At 37.8% G+C, this 19,370-nt stretch overlaps 1 protein-coding gene across 1 annotated transcript; it reads right to left on the bottom strand.

The window, feature by feature from the left end:
* Nucleotides 1-4,084: 4,084 nt before the first annotated feature.
* LOC136063986 (uncharacterized) lies at nucleotides 4,085-5,977 on the bottom strand. The gene is made up of 3 exons (XM_065765061.1): nucleotides 5,972-5,977; nucleotides 5,006-5,807; nucleotides 4,085-4,509 (listed from the first exon to the last, which is right to left on the bottom strand). The coding sequence occupies exons 1-3, from the start codon at nucleotides 5,975-5,977 to the stop codon at nucleotides 4,085-4,087; spliced, it is 1,233 nt and encodes a 410-aa protein (XP_065621133.1).
* Between the last annotated feature and the right edge of the window lie 13,393 nt (nucleotides 5,978-19,370).

The following is a 19,370-nucleotide window of genomic DNA, read 5'->3' as shown; positions in this document are numbered from 1 at the left end:
GATTTCTTCTAAAGATTTGCCAATTATTCTAACTAGTCGCAAACTCACGCGATGCATGAGAATATACAACTATTTTGTAACGTTGTATAATGTATGATTTATTCTATAACACATACTAGAGATATTATTTCTAAAATTATTTTTCATCTCTTCATCTCTACAAATATAACATTCTATTTTTTTTTTTTTTAAATCTTAGGTGCATTTGGTTGATATTATTCCATTATTATTATTTTATTTTTTTTTGAGATAAAAGATAGAAAAACTATTCTTTTTTCAAGTGATCTATATTATTCAAACTTTTGTATAGTGATTAGTGTGTTATGGTTTTTTCTTCTAACAACTAAAATTTTTAAGTTCCAAAATAAATCATTTGAATTTCTCATTCTCTTAAGAACATTATCATGATAACCAAATCTCATCACAAATTTATAATTGATATTACTCAAATAATTTATAGAGACATTCAAATACATAATCATCTCACTTCTAAAATATCTAAAAATTAACTCAAACTAAAACTATAAGAGGGATAGAGAGTACATGTGATAAATAACTCAAAAACCACACCACCAAAGTGTATAATCCAAAAGTAGAGACACAAAAAAAATAAAAAAATTTCATCAATCTAAAGTAGAGTTGCAAGAAAGAATTAATAAGAGAGAGAGAGAGAGAGAGAGAGAGAGAGAGCCTGTGATATAGAGTAAAGCTATGTGTTATTGATTTATTTCCTTAAATTATTTGTAGTTGATGGATTCTCTGTTATCAATTGAATATGTTTGTTTTGTAGTTTTTCAAGATGTAACAAATAAAGCATTAAGCCTGTGATATATTTAATTTTTTTTTCCTTGCTTTTTGTATGGTTTTTTATTCTGATACATTCATTGATATGAAAGAAACGTATTTAATTCAAATTGTTAGTGAGGTGGGGCTTCTCTTGCCTTTTCTTTTTAAAAAGTAAAATTCCCCTTAACAGTTATTAATAGGCACAATTTGTTCTGAGGTGGTTATTATTCATTTTCATACAAAGGTAATCTGCATGAGAGGGCGAGTGGTAAGGTCTTATATGATATATTGATTCAAGCAGGGTGGTGGTAGACTTGTACATTCCCCGAGACAAGGAAACAGATAAACCTAAAGGTTTTGCGTTTGCAGAATACGAATCTGCGGAGGTTGCAAACTATGCCGTCCAGCTTTCTCTGGCCTCGTGTCCCTCTACAATCGAACACAGGACTATATTGCTCATCACAGTAATCCTTAGGTTACTATCTATCAAATGTGCCACACAACAAGCCATGCGAGGAAGCGGCTTTTACACAAGTTGATAGTATTGTTCGATGGGATTTACACCATAAAAGTAATATTTTCTTTTCTAATAATAATGTTACTTATTATTGTCACTTTAATTTTTTTCACAGTCCAAATTTGGTACTTTTTGTTCCACATATATTTAATGAATCAAAACTTGTTATAGATTTGTTGAGAGTACCTAGTCTAGATTTGTTGCTTAAGAATAATTTAATTCTTGGTTTCTATGTTCAGCATATGTCCTCTGTTCATGCAAGATAATTCTTTTGGTGGTTAATTATCTCTCTCTCTCTCTCTTTGTTAGCCTTAACTGTCTATATTATTTTACCCTCCTACCCAACTGGAACTTAAAATTACACAGTTTTGGTAAAATTTTTCCATACAATCGGGAACCTCTGGTTGCTGATTACCTAAGTTACTACTTCGCTCACTAAACAGGTGACTAATATTCTACATGCATTGGTTTATTGAGCAATCATTGACCTCACTTTTAGTGTTAATCCGATAATGCATTGGTTATTGAGCAATCATTGATGTGTTTGAATTTGAATTTGAATTTTCTTTTGGATTTGAATTTATGTATAATGTTTGGATTTGAATTTTCTTTTAATCACTTGACTTCATGTAACTTTTGTATTTAATTATTATTTTTGAATAGTGAGAATTAACACTTTACACCCCCATTTATCTATATTTATTTATATTTCTTTTATATTTTCTTTTATTTTTTGATACATCTTACTCATTAACTTTAAGAGCATTTAAGCATATGTTCCAAAAATATAAGTTTATCTCTTTAGTAAATATTCTTTATTTTTTTCCCTAAAACAAACTCCTTTTCATTTTGTAATTTGAGAGTTAGGGATACACATATGCATGAATTTTTATTTTTCTATTACAGGAAAAGATGCTATAAATTGCATGGTTACAAATTTGAGACATGTTCTACATTGCAACCCATAAACAAAAAAGAAAAGTTTTCATTTAATGTTATGATTATATTTCTACAATATTCCTTTGTAAATTAAGGTATATAAAAGTGATGTTTATTATTTAATTTACTTAAAATTAATTGATTTATATACATTTTATGTTACCTAAAATTCTTTTTATTATAAAGTTTCAATCTATGACATCTTACCAATTGACCTATGACATTTTATGTTACCAATTGACCTAACTGGAACTCACAAAAAATTAATATTCTCTACTACTGAAATCTTTAATTCATTTAACAAAATTATTGATTTGTATAAATTTCTACCTCCTCACTAAGCAGGAAACTAATATTTCACATGCATTGGTTTGATGCGCAATGATTGAGCTCAATTTTAGAGTTAAATATTAATCTTATCATGTCTTAGCTGCTATAAATTAATTGTGTTTCAGGATTAGATAGTGCTAGGATTGTAAACGAGTCGAGCTTTGCTGAGTAGTACATTTTCAAGCTTGGCTCATCAATAAAAGTCAAAAGCTCAAGCTTGGCTTAAGCTTGAGACAAGCCTAAAATAATTTTTGAGCTTGAGCTCGGGGGAAAGTCAAAAAGCTTAAGCTTGGCTTGGCTTGGCTTGATTCATTAGTCAAGCCAAGCTCGAGCTTAATATCAAGCTCAAATTCGAGCTCAGATCAAGTTTTTGAACTTGAGATCCAACAAAATTACATTATCAAATACTTAAATCTCCAAAATCAAGTAAACAAAAATAAGAAAACAACATACTCATTTTATCATGCTTTTAGTCCCACTTATGATTAGCCATTGTTCAAATTACAACTTTACAAAATTAAATCCATCCATTCATCTTTCGTTGTCTATAGCTTCATCAGTTGTTTAAATATAATTTTTATAACCACATTAGATGGTAAAGAACTAGAAAAAGACTTGTTTGTAACTATTGTGATTGGGAAAGGATTAATATGTTTCATAACTTTACATTAGATGATAGATAAGGAAGGACCATATGTGGCTCACTTATAAATTAAAAAAAAAAATGCAACTAAAGACTAAAGTGGTGCTTGATCAGCTTAGGGGGGGAAGTGAAAAATTAAGGTAAAGGGTATTAGTCCCATATGAGACATGATATTATTAAAATATGTCTAATGAATATATTTAGAAAGCGCATATTAAGCATATAAATGAGTCTATACTCAGCTTGTTTGTATCAAGCCTTGTAGCTTACGAGCTTGTTCATGAACAAATATTTTTGCTTGGGCTTAGCTTGTTTACTAAACAAGCCTAAAACTAAAATTTAAGCTTGGCTTATTTATAAACAAACAAACATGAACAAGCTTTTTATCGAGCTGAGTCCGAATTGTTTATAAACGACTTGGTCCATTTACAGCCCTAGATAGTGCGTTTTTTACTAAGAGCATAACGCATGTGCTATAAAGTTAGTATATTTTAATAGTTAATGCACAGTGTAAATGCTCTAACAAAATCCAATAGTCTATTTAGGAATAAAAGTTACAATTTTAAGATACCTCGTTTTTCCTACTTCATTACTATAATATAAATTACTTAATGGTTACTCGGACACCACTTCAACTCAGTGGCGGCTCCAGGAATTTTGTTTAGGGTGTTTCTCAACAAGCATAAATTATACAATCTAATAAAAAGAAAATTTTATATATTGACAACAACAACAATCAAAAAACACGCAAATACATAAAGTTTACAATTGCCTTCTACGAGTTTTCATATTTTGAAATCGTTGCATGATAGTCTCATTATCAATGCTACAAGCTACATCTTTTTCAATATACACAACCAAGCAATCATTCATCCACTGATCTCCCTTTGATTGCGCAGTTCATTCTTTATATATTTCATTGCTGAAAAACTTCTTTCCACTATTGCAGTAGCAACAGGAAGGGTTAAAGCTAACTTCACAAGCAAATAAACTAATGGATAAGTCTCATGCTTCCTTGTGTTAACTAACTTTTCAGCAAGTTCACTAACTCCTTGAAGTTCTAAAAGGAAGTCATTGTTGCGCATATCAAGAATGTAATTCTGAAGTTGAGAGTCAAGTGCCAAGATATTTGTCCTATGAAAATCAGATGGATAGAACTTAGCTAGACGTATTAACTTTTCCTTATCAAAAGCCGCAAATGAATTACTTGGATTCAAGCAAGCCATACAAAGTAGCAAATCGGTATTCGACTCTGAAAAACGGTTCTTAAGCTCTTGAAGTTCCATATCTATGACTGTGGAATAGCTCAACACGTTAATGATGCAAATTTGTATTTTGTTGAGTGTTGCATCGCAGCCTCCCACTAACTACAAATATTTCGTCCATATTTAAGATAGGAATATCATGTGTGGTACAAAATGAAGACACTTCAGTCAATAAAAATATCAATTCATCATCTCTCATCACTTGCAATCGTTGCTTAGACACTTTAACAAGATCCATAACATTTACTATATCTTCATTTTTTTTTTTTTTTTGCAATGCTATTGACAACTCATTGTGATCCCTAAAATGTTTTTCATCAAGTGTAGAGCAAAGACAAATTCAAAAGATAGAATTGACCTCATAATAGATCGAGCTTCAACTTTTTGGTCGGGGAGGCCATCTTTTTAATAATCTCAAGTACATCAACAACAGCAAGGAACATCAATATCAAGTTGAGAATAGTCCCATAATATGATCCCCAACGTGTATCACCAGGCGTTTAAAATTTGTCTCTTGATTCAAACCTTGCCCACTTCTACGTACACCATTCTCTAAATCTTCTTTAATTTTGGCAAATTGTACATCTCGAAAAGCATCTTGTCTCTTACAAGAGCCTCCAACAACAGTTACTAAATTACTAACCACATAAAAAAATTTAGCAATGTTAATGTGATTTTTAGCAACAGCAACAAGTGTCAATTGAAGTTGATAAGCAAAACAATGGACATAAAATGCTGACTTATTCTCTTTCAAAATTAAAGTTTTGAGACCATTGATATCACCTTGCATATTACTAGCCCTGTCATAACCTTGCCCACATAGGTTCGATAAACTCAAATTATGTTCACAAAGTAAACATTCAATAGCATATTTGAGTGATAAAGCGGTGGTACTTGCTACATGTACAATACCAAGGAACGGCTCTATAATAATTCCTTTTTTGTTCACATAATGAAGAACGAGGGCCATTTGATCTTTCATTGAGATATCACGTGACTCATCAACTAATATTGAAAAGAACCCATTGTTAAGATCCTTGATGATGACTTTAGATGTTTCACGTGCAATTGCATTCACAATGTCTTTTTGAATATCAGGGTGGGTAAGCTTGCAATTTTTCGGAACTTTTTGCAACACTTCATTGATAGATTCATTGTGATCCCCCAAAAATTGTAGAACCTCAAGGAAATTTCCTTTATCACTTGAACCTTGAGATTCATCGTGACCATAAAAAGCTAATCCCTGGCATAAAAGGAATCTTATGCAATCAACTATTACATTTAATTGAACCCGATATTCAATTTTATCTTGATTTGATTGCTTAACCTAAACACTTTGAATATGTTGCCTTTCCTTCAATAGATCTTTAATCTTCTTGATAGCTTGATTATGAACACTATTAACTCCTCCAACATGGGAATTTAACTTCTCTTTCTGATTCAAAAGTTTGAATCCATTTGTTACAAAAGTGTCACCTCCTCCTTGCTTACCAACATCTTGCCCAAATAGGTAGTAATAAAAAAAAAATACTGCATCCTTGTCTATACTATATTCCAACCAGTATCTATTTTTATACCAATCAGATATAAATCAATGGGGCTTTCTAGAAAAATATGATATAGGGTAATCATCACAGTGTAAAACAGGTTGACAAGGGCCTTTTTGTAAATAATATCTTCTTATTTCATCATGATTATTAGGATGATAAGATGATATCTTTTCTCGTAGCCCAGGATCTGAAGGAAGATTTTCTAAGTTAAAGTCAACACGAATTCGCTTAGAAGATGAAGATGAATCTTGCATAGGAGATCAATCTTAGGTACGTGGTTTTCTTATCAAATATTTGTCCATAATTCTAGCAAAAGAATAAACAATAAACTATAAGTTCATTTGAAATATAAATAAAATTATTAATTATTGTTGTTTAGTTGTTTCATTAATTTGTTTGTCTTTTATAAACTATAATTTGTTATATTGTTGTTTCATTAATTATAAAATTATTAATTGTTGTTTAGCTTAACATAATTTAATTTATTTGTCTTTTATAATATATTGATTAATTATACTGCTTTAATTATTGTTGTTTAGCATAACAATAAACTATACTGCTTTAATTTGTTTGTTATTAATTATATTGCTTTAATTTGTTTTATTGTTTAGCCCCATGTGCACATTACACTAAAAGAGCCAGCCATCAGCCATCTGCACATTACACATCCCATGTGCAACACAATAATTAAAGCAGTGTAATGTGTTGCTTGATGCCCGGCCCCATGTGCCCATCTACCCCCACCCCACTCAACAGACAAACACAAGCCTCATGCCTGATGCCCCCAATCACAATAGCCAGCTACCAATCAAAAACTTTCACAATCACAAATCACAATACACATTACACTAAAAGAAAATCAATATCTCACCAACACCAACACAACACACACTGACCAACACCAACAGATAAGATAAAGCCAAATTCAAAAAGTTAAAAAACAGGCAAAAAGGAAAATATTAATAATGCTAAAGAGTAAAGATTCGACTAGCCAATCACAGACTCACAGTTCAAAAGAGAGAGAACACGGCTAAAGCCTTAAGCTATTGCCGCGTTTTTCAAAAACACGGCTATAGCTAACCTATAGCTGCGTTTATAAACGCGGCTATAGGTCCAGATGAATAATTTTCTTTAATGGGGACCTATAGCTGCGTTTTCTAAAAAACATGGCTATAACTAATCTATAGCCGCGTTTTGAAACGCCGCTAAAGGTAAGCTATAGCCGCGTTTTTGAAAAACGCGGCTATAGGTCATGTCACTAAAGGGTGACCTATAGCCGCGTTTTTGAAAACGCGGTTAAAGGTCCAGCCGTATAACCTGAAGCTGCGTTTTTAAAACGCGGCTTAGGTCACCCTTTAGTGACATGACATATAGCCATGTTTTTAAAAATGCCGCTATATGTAACAAAAAAAAAAAAAATTTCTTCAGCTTCCCACGTGCCCCCCCATTTCCCACCTATATCCCCACCTACCCCCACTCTCTTCTTTTCTTATTTCTCCCTCTTTCTTTTTTGTCTCTTCATTCTTCACATCAGCTCCTCCGTAAGTTTCTTCTTTCTTTCCTTTTTTTTTTTTTTTCTTCCTTACATCTTTGTAACTCTTTTTTTTTTTTTTTTTTTCCTGTTTCTTTCTTCCTTCTTCACATTTGGGTAACACTTTTTTTTTTTCTTTCTTTCATTTTTTCTTCATCTCAAGCACACTGATTTGTCAATAGATCTAGTTTTTTTTTTTTTTGGTTATTTTATGTTTAGTTAGTAAGAAAATGGAGGAGATGCTGAAACTTTTGAATGAAGTGGATATTCTAGCAATATTTGATTTTGAATTTTTTGGATTTGTGCTTAAATTTGTGCTATTGTGTTGCTGATATTGTGATTATGTTTAAATGGGTTGTGTTCTTATATTTTGGAGCACGTTGTGTTTGATTTTGAATTTCTGGGTTTATGTTTGATTTTAAATATTTTGGGTTTGTTTTGATTGTGAATATGTTGTGTTTGATTTTGAATTTTCTGGGTTTGTGTTTGATTTTGAATTTTTGGGTGTGTGTTGTATTGTGAGTATGTTGGGTTTGATTTTGAATTGTCTGGTTTGTGTTTTATTTTGAATTTTTTGGATTTGTGATTAATTTTGAATTTTTTTATTTGAATTTTGAATTTCTGGGGAAAAAAAACCTAGAATTTTTTTTTTTTTTTTTTTTTTAGAAAAAACTTCAGCCTCGTTTTTCAAAAACGCAGCTATAGCCCCAATATATCCTACTGGGTTAAAAACGCAGCTTCAGGTCTGACCTTTAGCCGCATTTTTGAAAAACGCAGCCATAGACCTATTGCTGCGCTGTTTAGGTCGTGTTTGCAAACGCGGCTATAGGAAACGCGGCTCTATCCTATAGTCACGTTTTTGGGTCTATAGCTGCGTTTTTTAAACGCAGCTAAAGACCCTTTTTTTTGTAGTGCACACATGATATTCCTATCTTGAACATGGATGAAATATTTGTAGTTAGCGGGGGCCGCGACGCAACACTCAACAAAATACAAATTTACATCATTATCGTGTTGAGCTATTCTACACAGTCATAGATATGCAACTTCAAGAGCTTAACAACCGTTTTTCAGAGGCGAATACCGATTTGCTACTTTGTATGGCTTGCTTGAATCCAAGTAATTCATTTGCGGCTTTTGATAAGGAAAGTTGATATGTCTAGCTAAGTTCTATCCATCTGATTTTCTTGGACAGATATCTTGGCACTTGATTCTCAACTTCAGAATTACATTTTGATATGCGCAACAATGACTTCTTTTTAGAGCTTTAAGGAGTTAGTGAACTTGCTAAAAAAGTTAGTTAACACAAGGAAGCATGAGACTTATCCATTAGTCTATTTGCTTGTAAAGTTAGCTTTGACCCTTTTTGTTGCTACTGCAACAGTAGAAAGAAGTTTTTCAGCAATGAAATATATAAAGAATGAACTGCGCAATCGAATGGGAGATCAGTGGATGAATGATTGCTTGGTGTGTATATTGAAAAAGATGTAGCTTGTAGCATTGATAATGAGACTATCATGCAAAGCAATTGTAAACTTTATGTATTTGCGTGTTTTTTTATTGTTGTTGTTGTCAATATATAAAATTTTCTTTTTATTAGATTGTGTAATTTATGTTTGTTGAGGAACACCCTGAACAAAATTCCTGGAGCCGCCACTGCTCATTTCCTTTGCTATGCTCTGATGTATATATAGCATAATAGCAGATATTTATTTGTACTCTCTCCTTTTACTTACTTGATTCAATAAAGAAGAAACACATTCTATTTAGAGAGCCTTTGCTTTTTAACATCTCATCAGTCAAGTAACAAGCCTTTTTGGTCACATTTTCTTTGAAAGAAAGAGCTTCTAGTCATTTGGCATCATCATTAAATTCTAAATTCATTTGAGGTCATCTTATCTATATATATATATATATATATTTTTTTTTTTCAATTGTAAATAATCATTATTGTACTTAACGTACTCTTCGTATTTTCAAAAATGTCAATATAATTTCAAAATTTGTGTATATATTTTGGAACTACTTGTTTACTGCACGCCCTCTTAAGATAATTATAAATTTTAAGACTTTGTTGTTTTAGTATATGTTTAGTCTTCCTTACTCCAAGTTTTGGTTTACAAATATGTCCCAATAAATCCTAAAGCAGCTTTCTAACGGTAAAATCTATCACCACCAAAATTGATACATGAGCATTCACAGCAGTGGAGCTAAATAGCTATAATGCTATTTTAGCTCCACCATTATACCAAAAAAGGCCATGCAGCAGTGGAGGCATAGTATAATTTTTAGCTGAACTGCTACAGTGCACATCTATCTATAGATGTGCACGATAGCAGACATCTAAAAAAAAAAAATATTTTATTCACCCCCGGATTAAATACTACTGGTTGGTTTTTTTTTCATTTCTTTATTCTATCTTACCGCCCTCTCTCTCAGTCACTCTCAAGTTTCCCATTTGAAGCTCTCAAGCTCTCATCTCTCATCTCTCAGTTTACCGCCGCCTCAGCCCACGCCCCTCCAGCCACGATCGCCTCAGCCCACACCGTCCCAGTCGTCGATTGTCGCACCCCACGCCTCCCAGCTGCCGATTGCCTCAGCCCACGCCTTCCCAGCCGCCGATCGCCTCAGCCCACGCTGTCCCAGCCGCTGATCGCCTCAGCCCATGCCGTCCCAGCCGCCGATCAACTCAGCCCATGCCGTCCCAGCCGCTGATTGTCTCAGCCCACGCTTCCCAGCCGCCAATCGCCTCACCCCACACCATTCCAGTCGCCGTGGTTGTTAAAAAACTTCAGCCTCGTTTTTCAAAAACGCAGCTATAGGCCCCAATATATCCTACTGGGTTAAAAACGCAGCTTCAGGTCTGACCTTTAGCCGCATTTTTGAAAAACGCAGCCATAGACCTATTGCTGCGCTGTTTAGGTCGTGTTTGCAAACGCGGCTATAGGAAACGCGGCTCTATCCTATAGTCACGTTTTTGGGGTCTATAGCTGCGTTTTTTAAACGCAGCTAAAGACCCTTTTTTTTGTAGTGCACACATGATATTCCTATCTTGAACATGGATGAAATATTTGTAGTTAGCGGGAGGCCGCGACGCAACACTCAACAAAATACAAATTTACATCATTATCGTGTTGAGCTATTCTACACAGTCATAGATATGCAACTTCAAGAGCTTAACAACCGTTTTTCAGAGGCGAATACCGATTTGCTACTTTGTATGGCTTGCTTGAATCCAAGTAATTCATTTGCGGCTTTTGATAAGGAAAAGTTGATATGTCTAGCTAAGTTCTATCCATCTGATTTTCTTGGGACAGATATCTTGGCACTTGATTCTCAACTTCAGAATTACATTTTGATATGCGCAACAATGACTTCTTTTTAGAGCTTTAAGGAGTTAGTGAACTTGCTAAAAAGTTAGTTAACACAAGGAAGCATGAGACTTATCCATTAGTCTATTTGCTTGTAAAGTTAGCTTTGACCCTTTTTGTTGCTACTGCAACAGTAGAAAGAAGTTTTTCAGCAATGAAATATATAAAGAATGAACTGCGCAATCGAATGGGAGATCAGTGGATGAATGATTGCTTGGTTGTGTATATTGAAAAAGATGTAGCTTGTAGCATTGATAATGAGACTATCATGCAAAGCAATTGTAAACTTTATGTATTTGCGTGTTTTTTTATTGTTGTTGTTGTCAATATATAAAATTTTCTTTTTATTAGATTGTGTAATTTATGTTTGTTGAGGAACACCCTGAACAAAATTCCTGGAGCCGCCACTGCTCATTTCCTTTGCTATGCTCTGATGTATATATAGCATAATAGCAGATATTTATTTGTACTCTCTCCTTTTACTTACTTGATTCAATAAAGAAGAAACACATTCTATTTAGAGAGCCTTTGCTTTTTAACATCTCATCAGTCAAGTAACAAGCCTTTTTGGTCACATTTTCTTTGAAAGAAAGAGCTTCTAGTCATTTGGCATCATCATTAAATTCTAAATTCATTTGAGGTCATCTTATCTATATATATATATATATATATTTTTTTNATATATGCTTCAAAATTTATCTATTATTGCTCTTAAAATGGTATATATTTACCATTATATGAAAAAATATGCTTAGCAATATATCGAAAATAAAAAATATATATATATTTAATAATTTATTAATAAACGTATCTCGCTGCACCTGCACTCTACTTTTTTTAAAAATGTCCGAGTCACCGCACTACACCCACGTCTGCACCCAAACCTGAATCTGCACCTATGGTTCATAAATAATAATTGCCTAGCTCTAATAGCCTCGTTTGTTTTACTAGATTCTCTCATAAGATACTTCTAGTTTCCATATTGCGAATGGGCACTATTGGACAGAGGGTCCGGCCTTCACAAGTCAACAATTCATTTTTTAATAGAGTTGGCGTGCAAGTAGCGCTCCTCTTCTTCCAGGTACCTCCTTGATCCAACAACTACTTAAACAAAATTAGATATTGGTTATTGATGGGAACATGCATGTGGAAGTCTTCACATGTGCTAGATTATTAGTAAGCAAGTGGCCCTACCCCTCAAGTTGCTATTTGTTAAAAGATTAATTCTTAGAGCATTCGCAGCAGTGGAGCTAAAAATTTAGTTTTTTAGCTCCACCAAAAATTATTTTATCTATTTTACCTATACACATGCTACAGTAGTGAATCTATTTTAGCTTTCAACACAATAAAATAATATACCCTCTACAATAAAATAATATATTCTACAACCAACAAAAATCCACAGCACCAACCACAACCACCTCTACCATCAGCCACAGCCACAGCCACCACCACCACCACCACCACCATTACTGGCCACAACCACCACTCTACTTTGGCAACCACAACACAACATAGAAAAAAAAAAAAAAAAACCACAACCACGGCGACTGGAATGGTGTGGGGTGAGGCGATTGGCGGCTGGGAAGGCGTGGGCTGAGACAATCAGCGGCTGGGACGGCATGGGCTGAGTTGATCGGCGGCTGGGACGGCATGGGCTGAGGCGATCAGCGGCTGGGACAGCGTGGGCTGAGGCGATCGGCGGCTGGGAAGGCGTGGGCTGAGGCAATCGGCAGCTGGGAAGGCGTGGGGTGCGACAATCGACGACTGGGACGGTGTGGGCTGAGGCGATCGGTGGCTGGAGGGGCGTGGGCTGAGGCGGCGGTAAACTGAGAGATGAGAGATGAGAGCTTGAGAGCTTCAAATGGGAACTTGAGAGTGACTGAGAGAGAGGGCGGTAAGATAGAATAAAAGAAATGAAAAAAATAACCAAACCAGTAGTATTTTAATCCGGGGTGAATAAAATATTTTTTTTTTTTAGATGTCTGCTATCGTGCACATCTATAGATAGATGTGCACTGTAGCAGTTCAGCTAAAAATTATACCTATGCCTCCACTGCTGCATGGCCTTTTTTGGTATAATGGTGGAGCTAAAATAGCATTATAGCTATTTAGCTCCACGCTGTGAATGCTCATGTATCAATTTATAATAGATAAATTTTGAAGCATATATATATATATATATATTATTATTATTATAATGTTTACACAACCCTTATTTTAGCCCAATGACATATTTATAATATTAAATTATTTTCCTTCAAAAAAGAAAAAAAGAAAAAAAAGAGAAGAAGTAACGAGGTAGTGACGTGGGGCCTTGGGGAAGAAGTGGTTAGTAAAACAAAGTATTAAATTAAAGTATTAAAGAATAATAAAAAGTGATGGATAAAGGTGATAAAATCAAAGAATCATAACATGTATTTTTACTGTTTTCACAAGTTCCAACCCTTTTCTTTTAGTTTTTTTTTCCTCCTTTTACACGTTATCTTTCTGACTTTTGAAGTCCTTATCTTTTACACCAATACACATATTCAAAAATCTGTCTATAGTCCACAACTTTCCCCCTCGCTCTCTCTATCATAGTTTCAGGAGCTCAATTCATAGCCTCCATGAACTTCCAGTGTCGCCCTTCATTGCCAATCAACGCTGCCTTCACCAATAAGTGCATGAAGAGGAAAGATTTAGAGAGATCAGGTTCGGCTTTTGACCCGTTTCGGACTGAATCTGCCTGTATTGGTTAGTTTTTGGCGAATTTTGGCTAATTTCGGCCCGAATTGGCATGAATTGGAGGACAAAAAAAGAAAAGAAAAGAAAAAAAAAAGTGGTGAATCAGCGTGTTGAGCGTGAATCGGCGCGTTGACGTGAGTCAGGTGCAGATGCAGCGGCCTTAGAGTCGCACCTGTGCTTCCCAGATTCTTATGAGAGCCATATATGTGAGTTAAGGTTTTCAAGGAATTTTCTTAAATTTCAAAAGAACATATGTAGTTAGCATCCTATATGACAAAGATTAACTACACCTAAGCCTGTTGTGCATGTCAGCATGTGAGTACGAGTTGATATTGCATCTTGAGTCCCTTCAATGAATAAAGAAAGGTCATTTGCCTCAATATTCATATACTCATCTTGCAATTCCTCAATAATAATATTAATGAGATTTTTTTTTTTCATGTGTTCAAAACGACTAGTATGTTACTGTGCGCGCCAAAAATGAGGCTAATGGGCTAGGGCTCACTCGGACTCACAACTTATTTGTATGGTGGGTTTGGGTTTCCTACACTGGGTTGTCCTCGGCATAGAGACTCAATGAGATCACTTTTCTTTCCTCAGCTGCCTGAATCACCTTCTTCTCCCTTTGCTCTCTTCCTATATCTCCTTCCTTTTTAGTAAAATTTCCAACCCTTTCTTCTCCCCAAACTTCTCATATTTATAGTTCTAAGTTAGTGGAGAGGTTATGATCACTTTCTAGTTAGTGCAACGAGCGGTCCAGTATCATCGAACATAAGTGGGTGGTTAGGTGGGAGTGGGAAGCGGTGAGGATGGCTTTGGAACTTGGTTCCCACTTTCGTAGATACGCTTGGCAGCGGTGCACCCAAAGGTGCTGCTGGGCATCCATCGGACGGCACGTTCGGACACCGTCCATAACATTGATCGGTAAGGACCTGCCGAGCATAAACAAGGAGGCAAATTTTGGGCTAGCGACTTGTGTAGATTCGGTCTGGGCCTGTAGAGAGAGAGAGAGAGAGAATAGGAGTATAGGCCGCATCTTCGCATAAGAATTAATGACCTAAGTGGGCTCGGGTATGGGTGCTGTATAATAGCCCCCCCTTGATTTGTACCCGAGCCTCGGCAAGAATCAAGGAGTCCAAACGGTGTATGTTACATGGGGGGCTCAGAGAGGCAATGTCTGGGATACTCTAGAAATCCCATTAATGCGTTCCTAAAAAGGCACGCAGGATTTGGCCGTTTGGTTCGCCCTTCATAATTACCTGACGTTTCGTGAACCGAGGTGGCGCAGACGCCAGTCAGCGTTGGGACTAGCGAGGCCTGTTAATTAACCCTTATAATGGCTGATTAACTGTCGCTAACCTCCCTCAGGACTTCTATAAAAGGTCCGTTTCAAATCATTCTTCTACTTTTTCGCTCTCTACCCTACGAGACCCCCTTTCCGCTGTACATTCATCTGCGCACTCATTCTCCAGCCCAGAATCTCTTCTCATCTTAGAGCCCAAAGTAAGTTCTCTACATTTTCCTTTTTACTTCCGCATCTTCGTTCATTTTTCTTCTAGGGCTTAGGATGGGATATTCGTACCTTCTAGATACGGATGCGGCCTTAGCCACTTTCAGGCAGGCCTTTGACATCCCCAGCGATGTGGAGGTGGCGTATTGCCATGAGAGCGAGATCGCTCTTTACAAAGGGGGCAACACTGCCTTTTTTCCCTTGAAGGCGATTTTGGAGGGTAGGGTGAGGTTTCCCGCAGACCCTCTTCTAGTAGACACCCTTAGGTATTATGGGTTGTGCCCCGACCAACTTCCTCCCAACTTTTACCGGGTAATGAGTTGTGTGAGTCGATTGAACCAGATGTATGGTTTACAGTTAAACCAGCACGACATAAACCACATGTATAGTTTATGTGGGAGTAAGAAAACAAATTACTATTTGAAAGTTAGAGACACGAGGGTATGGCTAATCTCCTGCCTACCTGACTCAAATAGGAACTCTACCGGGGAGTTTGTTCGAGTGCACGACAATTGGTTTGCTGATGAATTCCCTTGCCCCCTCACCAGGCGCGAAGTGGGTTCGTCCCGATAATTGACCTGCTTTCATTTCTTACTTATTTTCATGCATGAACGTACGTATATCTCATATTGTAAAAATTTTACTCACTCTGACGCTTATCTGTGTGGGTTATCGCAGATGATAGAGTGTTCGTCCTGGACGTTAAAGTCGCGCATGTGCAGGATTTAAACTTCATGCTCAGGTCTGAGATTTTTGTTCACTCGGACGGATAGCTCCGAGCGTCCCACTTGATACTTGGGATTAATCCCGTGTATTCCACCTGGCAAGTTTTCAGCCAAGCCCTGCTAGTTGATAGCCCACTTTTGTCCTACATCGACGTTCGACATGCTAATTTTCTCCCCCCGAGGTTTACAGCAGGTGAGGCCCGTGACCAAGGTCCTCGGTATATCTGCTCTGACGAGAGGCAGCCTGTGCGGGATGAGTTAGCTGAGCGTGTGTCCCGAGCTCGCTGAGAACGAACTCATGAGCAAATTCAGCAAGAAGCCCTCGTCTAACCAGAAGGTCCCGTCGACCAAGGAGCCCCTACCCCGGACATCGAAGAAGCAGTTGCTAAATCTCTCGGCCGCCCTGAAACCAAACACGACCAAGGTGAAGAGATGGTGACTCGAAAGACGATGACGATCAGCCGTTTCATTCCCGGAGCCAGGAATATCGCGCAGTAGCAGCAGCCCCAAGGGCGTGGCCAAACCCCTCCTCCTCCGTCCACAGCCCCCGGTCGGCAAAGAAAAAGGCATCGTACAATCGAACAGACCCCCGTCGGCCCGGGTGATGCGCCTTTAATTACTCCTCCCCGGCCATCCAGTGGCATTGTGATCCATGAACCCACGGCTCAGACCGGGGCGCAAGTGGCATCCTCTTCCCATGCCATACCTGTGTGGCAGCCTTCATTCATGTTGGATGGCGAACTTCTTCCCTCGGACGCAAGTGTGCACGTTTGGGGAAAGAGGGCAGTTGGTCACGTCGCCCAGACCCTGGCGCGTGGCCTTCTACTGCCCAAAGACATGTGTGCTTTCAAAGAGGGCACAGATGAATCGATGGGAAGGAGGCTGCAGTGGCACACCATCGCAGTAAGTTTAAGTTTTTTTTTTAAAAAATTTTTTTTACTAATGTTTTGTCTTCCGGGGTTTGGTGCCCGTTCTTGTCACTTCATCAGGCCGCGCAACTGGCGTATATACTTGATAGGCGTGTTCAGGATCTAACCGAGGATGCTGGTCAAGAGAAAGCTCTTAAGGATGTGGCTGAGGTGAACATGAAGGAAAAGGCTGTGGCTGCTGCGACTGCAGAGAAAAAGGCTGCCGCGGCAGAGAAAGCGAGGGTGGCTGCGGAAAAGAAGAACTCAGAGCTGCAGGTCCGGGTGGAGGATACCGAGCTTAGGTTGGCGGAAGCCGTGAGCATAAACAGTGCGCGTTTCGAGGAGCTGGCTGACCTGAGAGCGGCCCTGGAGGCAAGCGAGAGCAAGTGGTACAATGAGGGATTTGCTAATGCAGAGAACTCAGTTGAACCAGTCATAAGGGATGCTCGGAAACTGGGTTTTGAGGAGGGGTGGCTGGCCGCTTTGTAGGCTTTGGGAGTCCCCGAGGATTCCCCTTTGAGAAATCTCGGCCAGATTCCATTCCCGGTCCCCGCACTTGGCTCGCAGAACCTTCAAAGGCCCGTTAATGAAGAAGAGACGACCAACCTGAGGGAATTGGTAGAGCAAATAGATTCTCACGTGGAGATGGAGGAAACAAAAGTGGCCAGCCACCCACACTCTGGAGATCAGCTCGGCCAGGACCCCCCTCAGACCTTGGCGCAGCAGCATTTTGCCGAGACTGACGCTCGAGAACGACCTGTAGATTTCGCTTCTTAATTGCCGAACCATGACTTCTTCCTTTAAGGAAGTTTCTCTTGTTCCCCCCCCTTTTATTTATTATTTTTCTTTTTTGATGCCTTTTAGTTGGCTCGCTTATGTCACCGAGTTGTGGTGACCGAACAATTGCTTTTTTGCCTGGCTTGATACTTAATTGGCCACTTGGTTTTGTGGTCGGGATACTATTTCAATTCCTAAAATGATGATTTAGTTTTGGAGTATTCATTGCGCTGTTTATTTGCTTCGCACTTATGTTGTAGTGGTCCGAGTAGTTGAATCCTGTTTCGTCATAAGACGGGGATTGAACCGGGCAGCAGGTATTTGTCCTTAGAATAATAATTTAAGGTTTCCACCCACTCGGTAATATAGATCGAACCGAGAAGCAGGTTTCTGTCCTTAGAGTAATTTTCAAAGTTTCCACCTGCTCGGTAATATAGATTGAACCGAGAGTCAGGCTTCTGTCCTTAGAGTAATTTTTAAGGTTTCCACCTGTTCGGCGATATGGATCGAACCGAGAATCAGGTTTCTATCCTTGGAGTAATTTTTAAGGTTTCCACCTGTTCGGCGATATGGATCGAACTGAGAAGCAGGTTTCTGTCCTTAGAGAAATAATTTAAGGTTTCCACCTATTCGGTAATATAGATCGAATCGAGAGTTAGGCTTCTGTTCTTAGAGTAATTTTCAAGGTTTCCACCTGTTTGGTGATATGGATCGAACCGAGAACCAGGTTTTTGTAAGAGTAATTTTCAAGGTTTCCACCTATTCGGCGATATGAATCGAACTGAGAATCAGGTTTCTGTCCTTGGAGTAATTTTTAAGGTTTCCACCTGTTCGGCGATATGGATCGAACCAAGAAGCAGGTTTCTGTCCTTAGAGTAATTTTCAAGGTTTCCACCTGCTCGGTAATATAGTTTGAACCGAGAGTTAGGCTTCTGTCCTTAGAGTAATTTTTAAGGTTTCCACCTGTTCGGCGATATGGATCGAACCGAGAAGCAGGTTTCTGTCCTTAGAGTAATGATTTAAGGTTTCCACTTGCTCGGTAATATAGATCGAACCGAGAGTCAGGCTTCTGTCCTTAGAGTAATTTTCAAGGTTTCCACCTGCTCGGTAATATAGATCAAACTGAGAGTTAGGCTTCTATCCTTAGAGTAATTTTTAAGATTTCCACCTGTTCGGCGATATGGATCGAACCGAGAATCAGGTTTTTGTCCTTGGAGTAATTTTTAAGGTTTCCACCTATTCGGCGATATGGATCAAACCGAGAAGCAGGTTTTTGTCCTTAGAGTAATGATTTAAGGTTTCCACCTGCTCGGTAATATAGATCGAACTGAGAGTTAGGCTTCTGTCCTTGGAGTAATATTTTAAGGTTTTCACCTGCTCGGTAATATAGATCGAACCGAGAGTCAGGCTTCTGTCCTTAGAGTAATTTTTAAGGTTTCCACCTGTTCGACGATATGAATCGAACCAAGAATCAGGTTTCTGTCATTGGAGTAATTTTTAAGGTTTCCACCTGTTCAGCGATATGGATCGAACCGAGAAGCAGGTTTCTATCCTTACAGTAATTTTCAAGGTTTCCACCTGCTCGGTAATATAGATCGAACCGAGAGTCAGGCTTTTGTCCTTAGAGTAATTTTTAAGGTTTCCACCTGTTCGGCGATATGGATCGAACCGAGAATCAGGTTTCTGTCCTTGGAGTAATTTTTAAAGTTTCCACCTAGTCTGCTGTACGGCCCCCGCGTCATATCCTACATTGGGCCTTGGGCCCTGGCCTGGGTATATGGCCCATGAGGC

This window comes from Quercus suber, unplaced genomic scaffold, assembly GCF_002906115.3.
Source record: "Quercus suber isolate HL8 unplaced genomic scaffold, Cork oak 2.0 scaffold_605, whole genome shotgun sequence".
Classification (NCBI taxonomy): Eukaryota; Viridiplantae; Streptophyta; class Magnoliopsida; order Fagales; family Fagaceae; genus Quercus; species Quercus suber.
This window is presented reverse-complemented; position numbering and strand designations above follow the sequence as displayed.

Bases quoted from the DNA above. Each gene is read 5' to 3' on its own strand.
- LOC136063986 (XM_065765061.1), bottom strand. The intron at 4,510-5,005 runs GTTTGAATCAAG...GCTATTCCACAG, and splicing joins TGTACGTAGAAGTGGGCAAG to TCATAGATATGGAACTTCAA.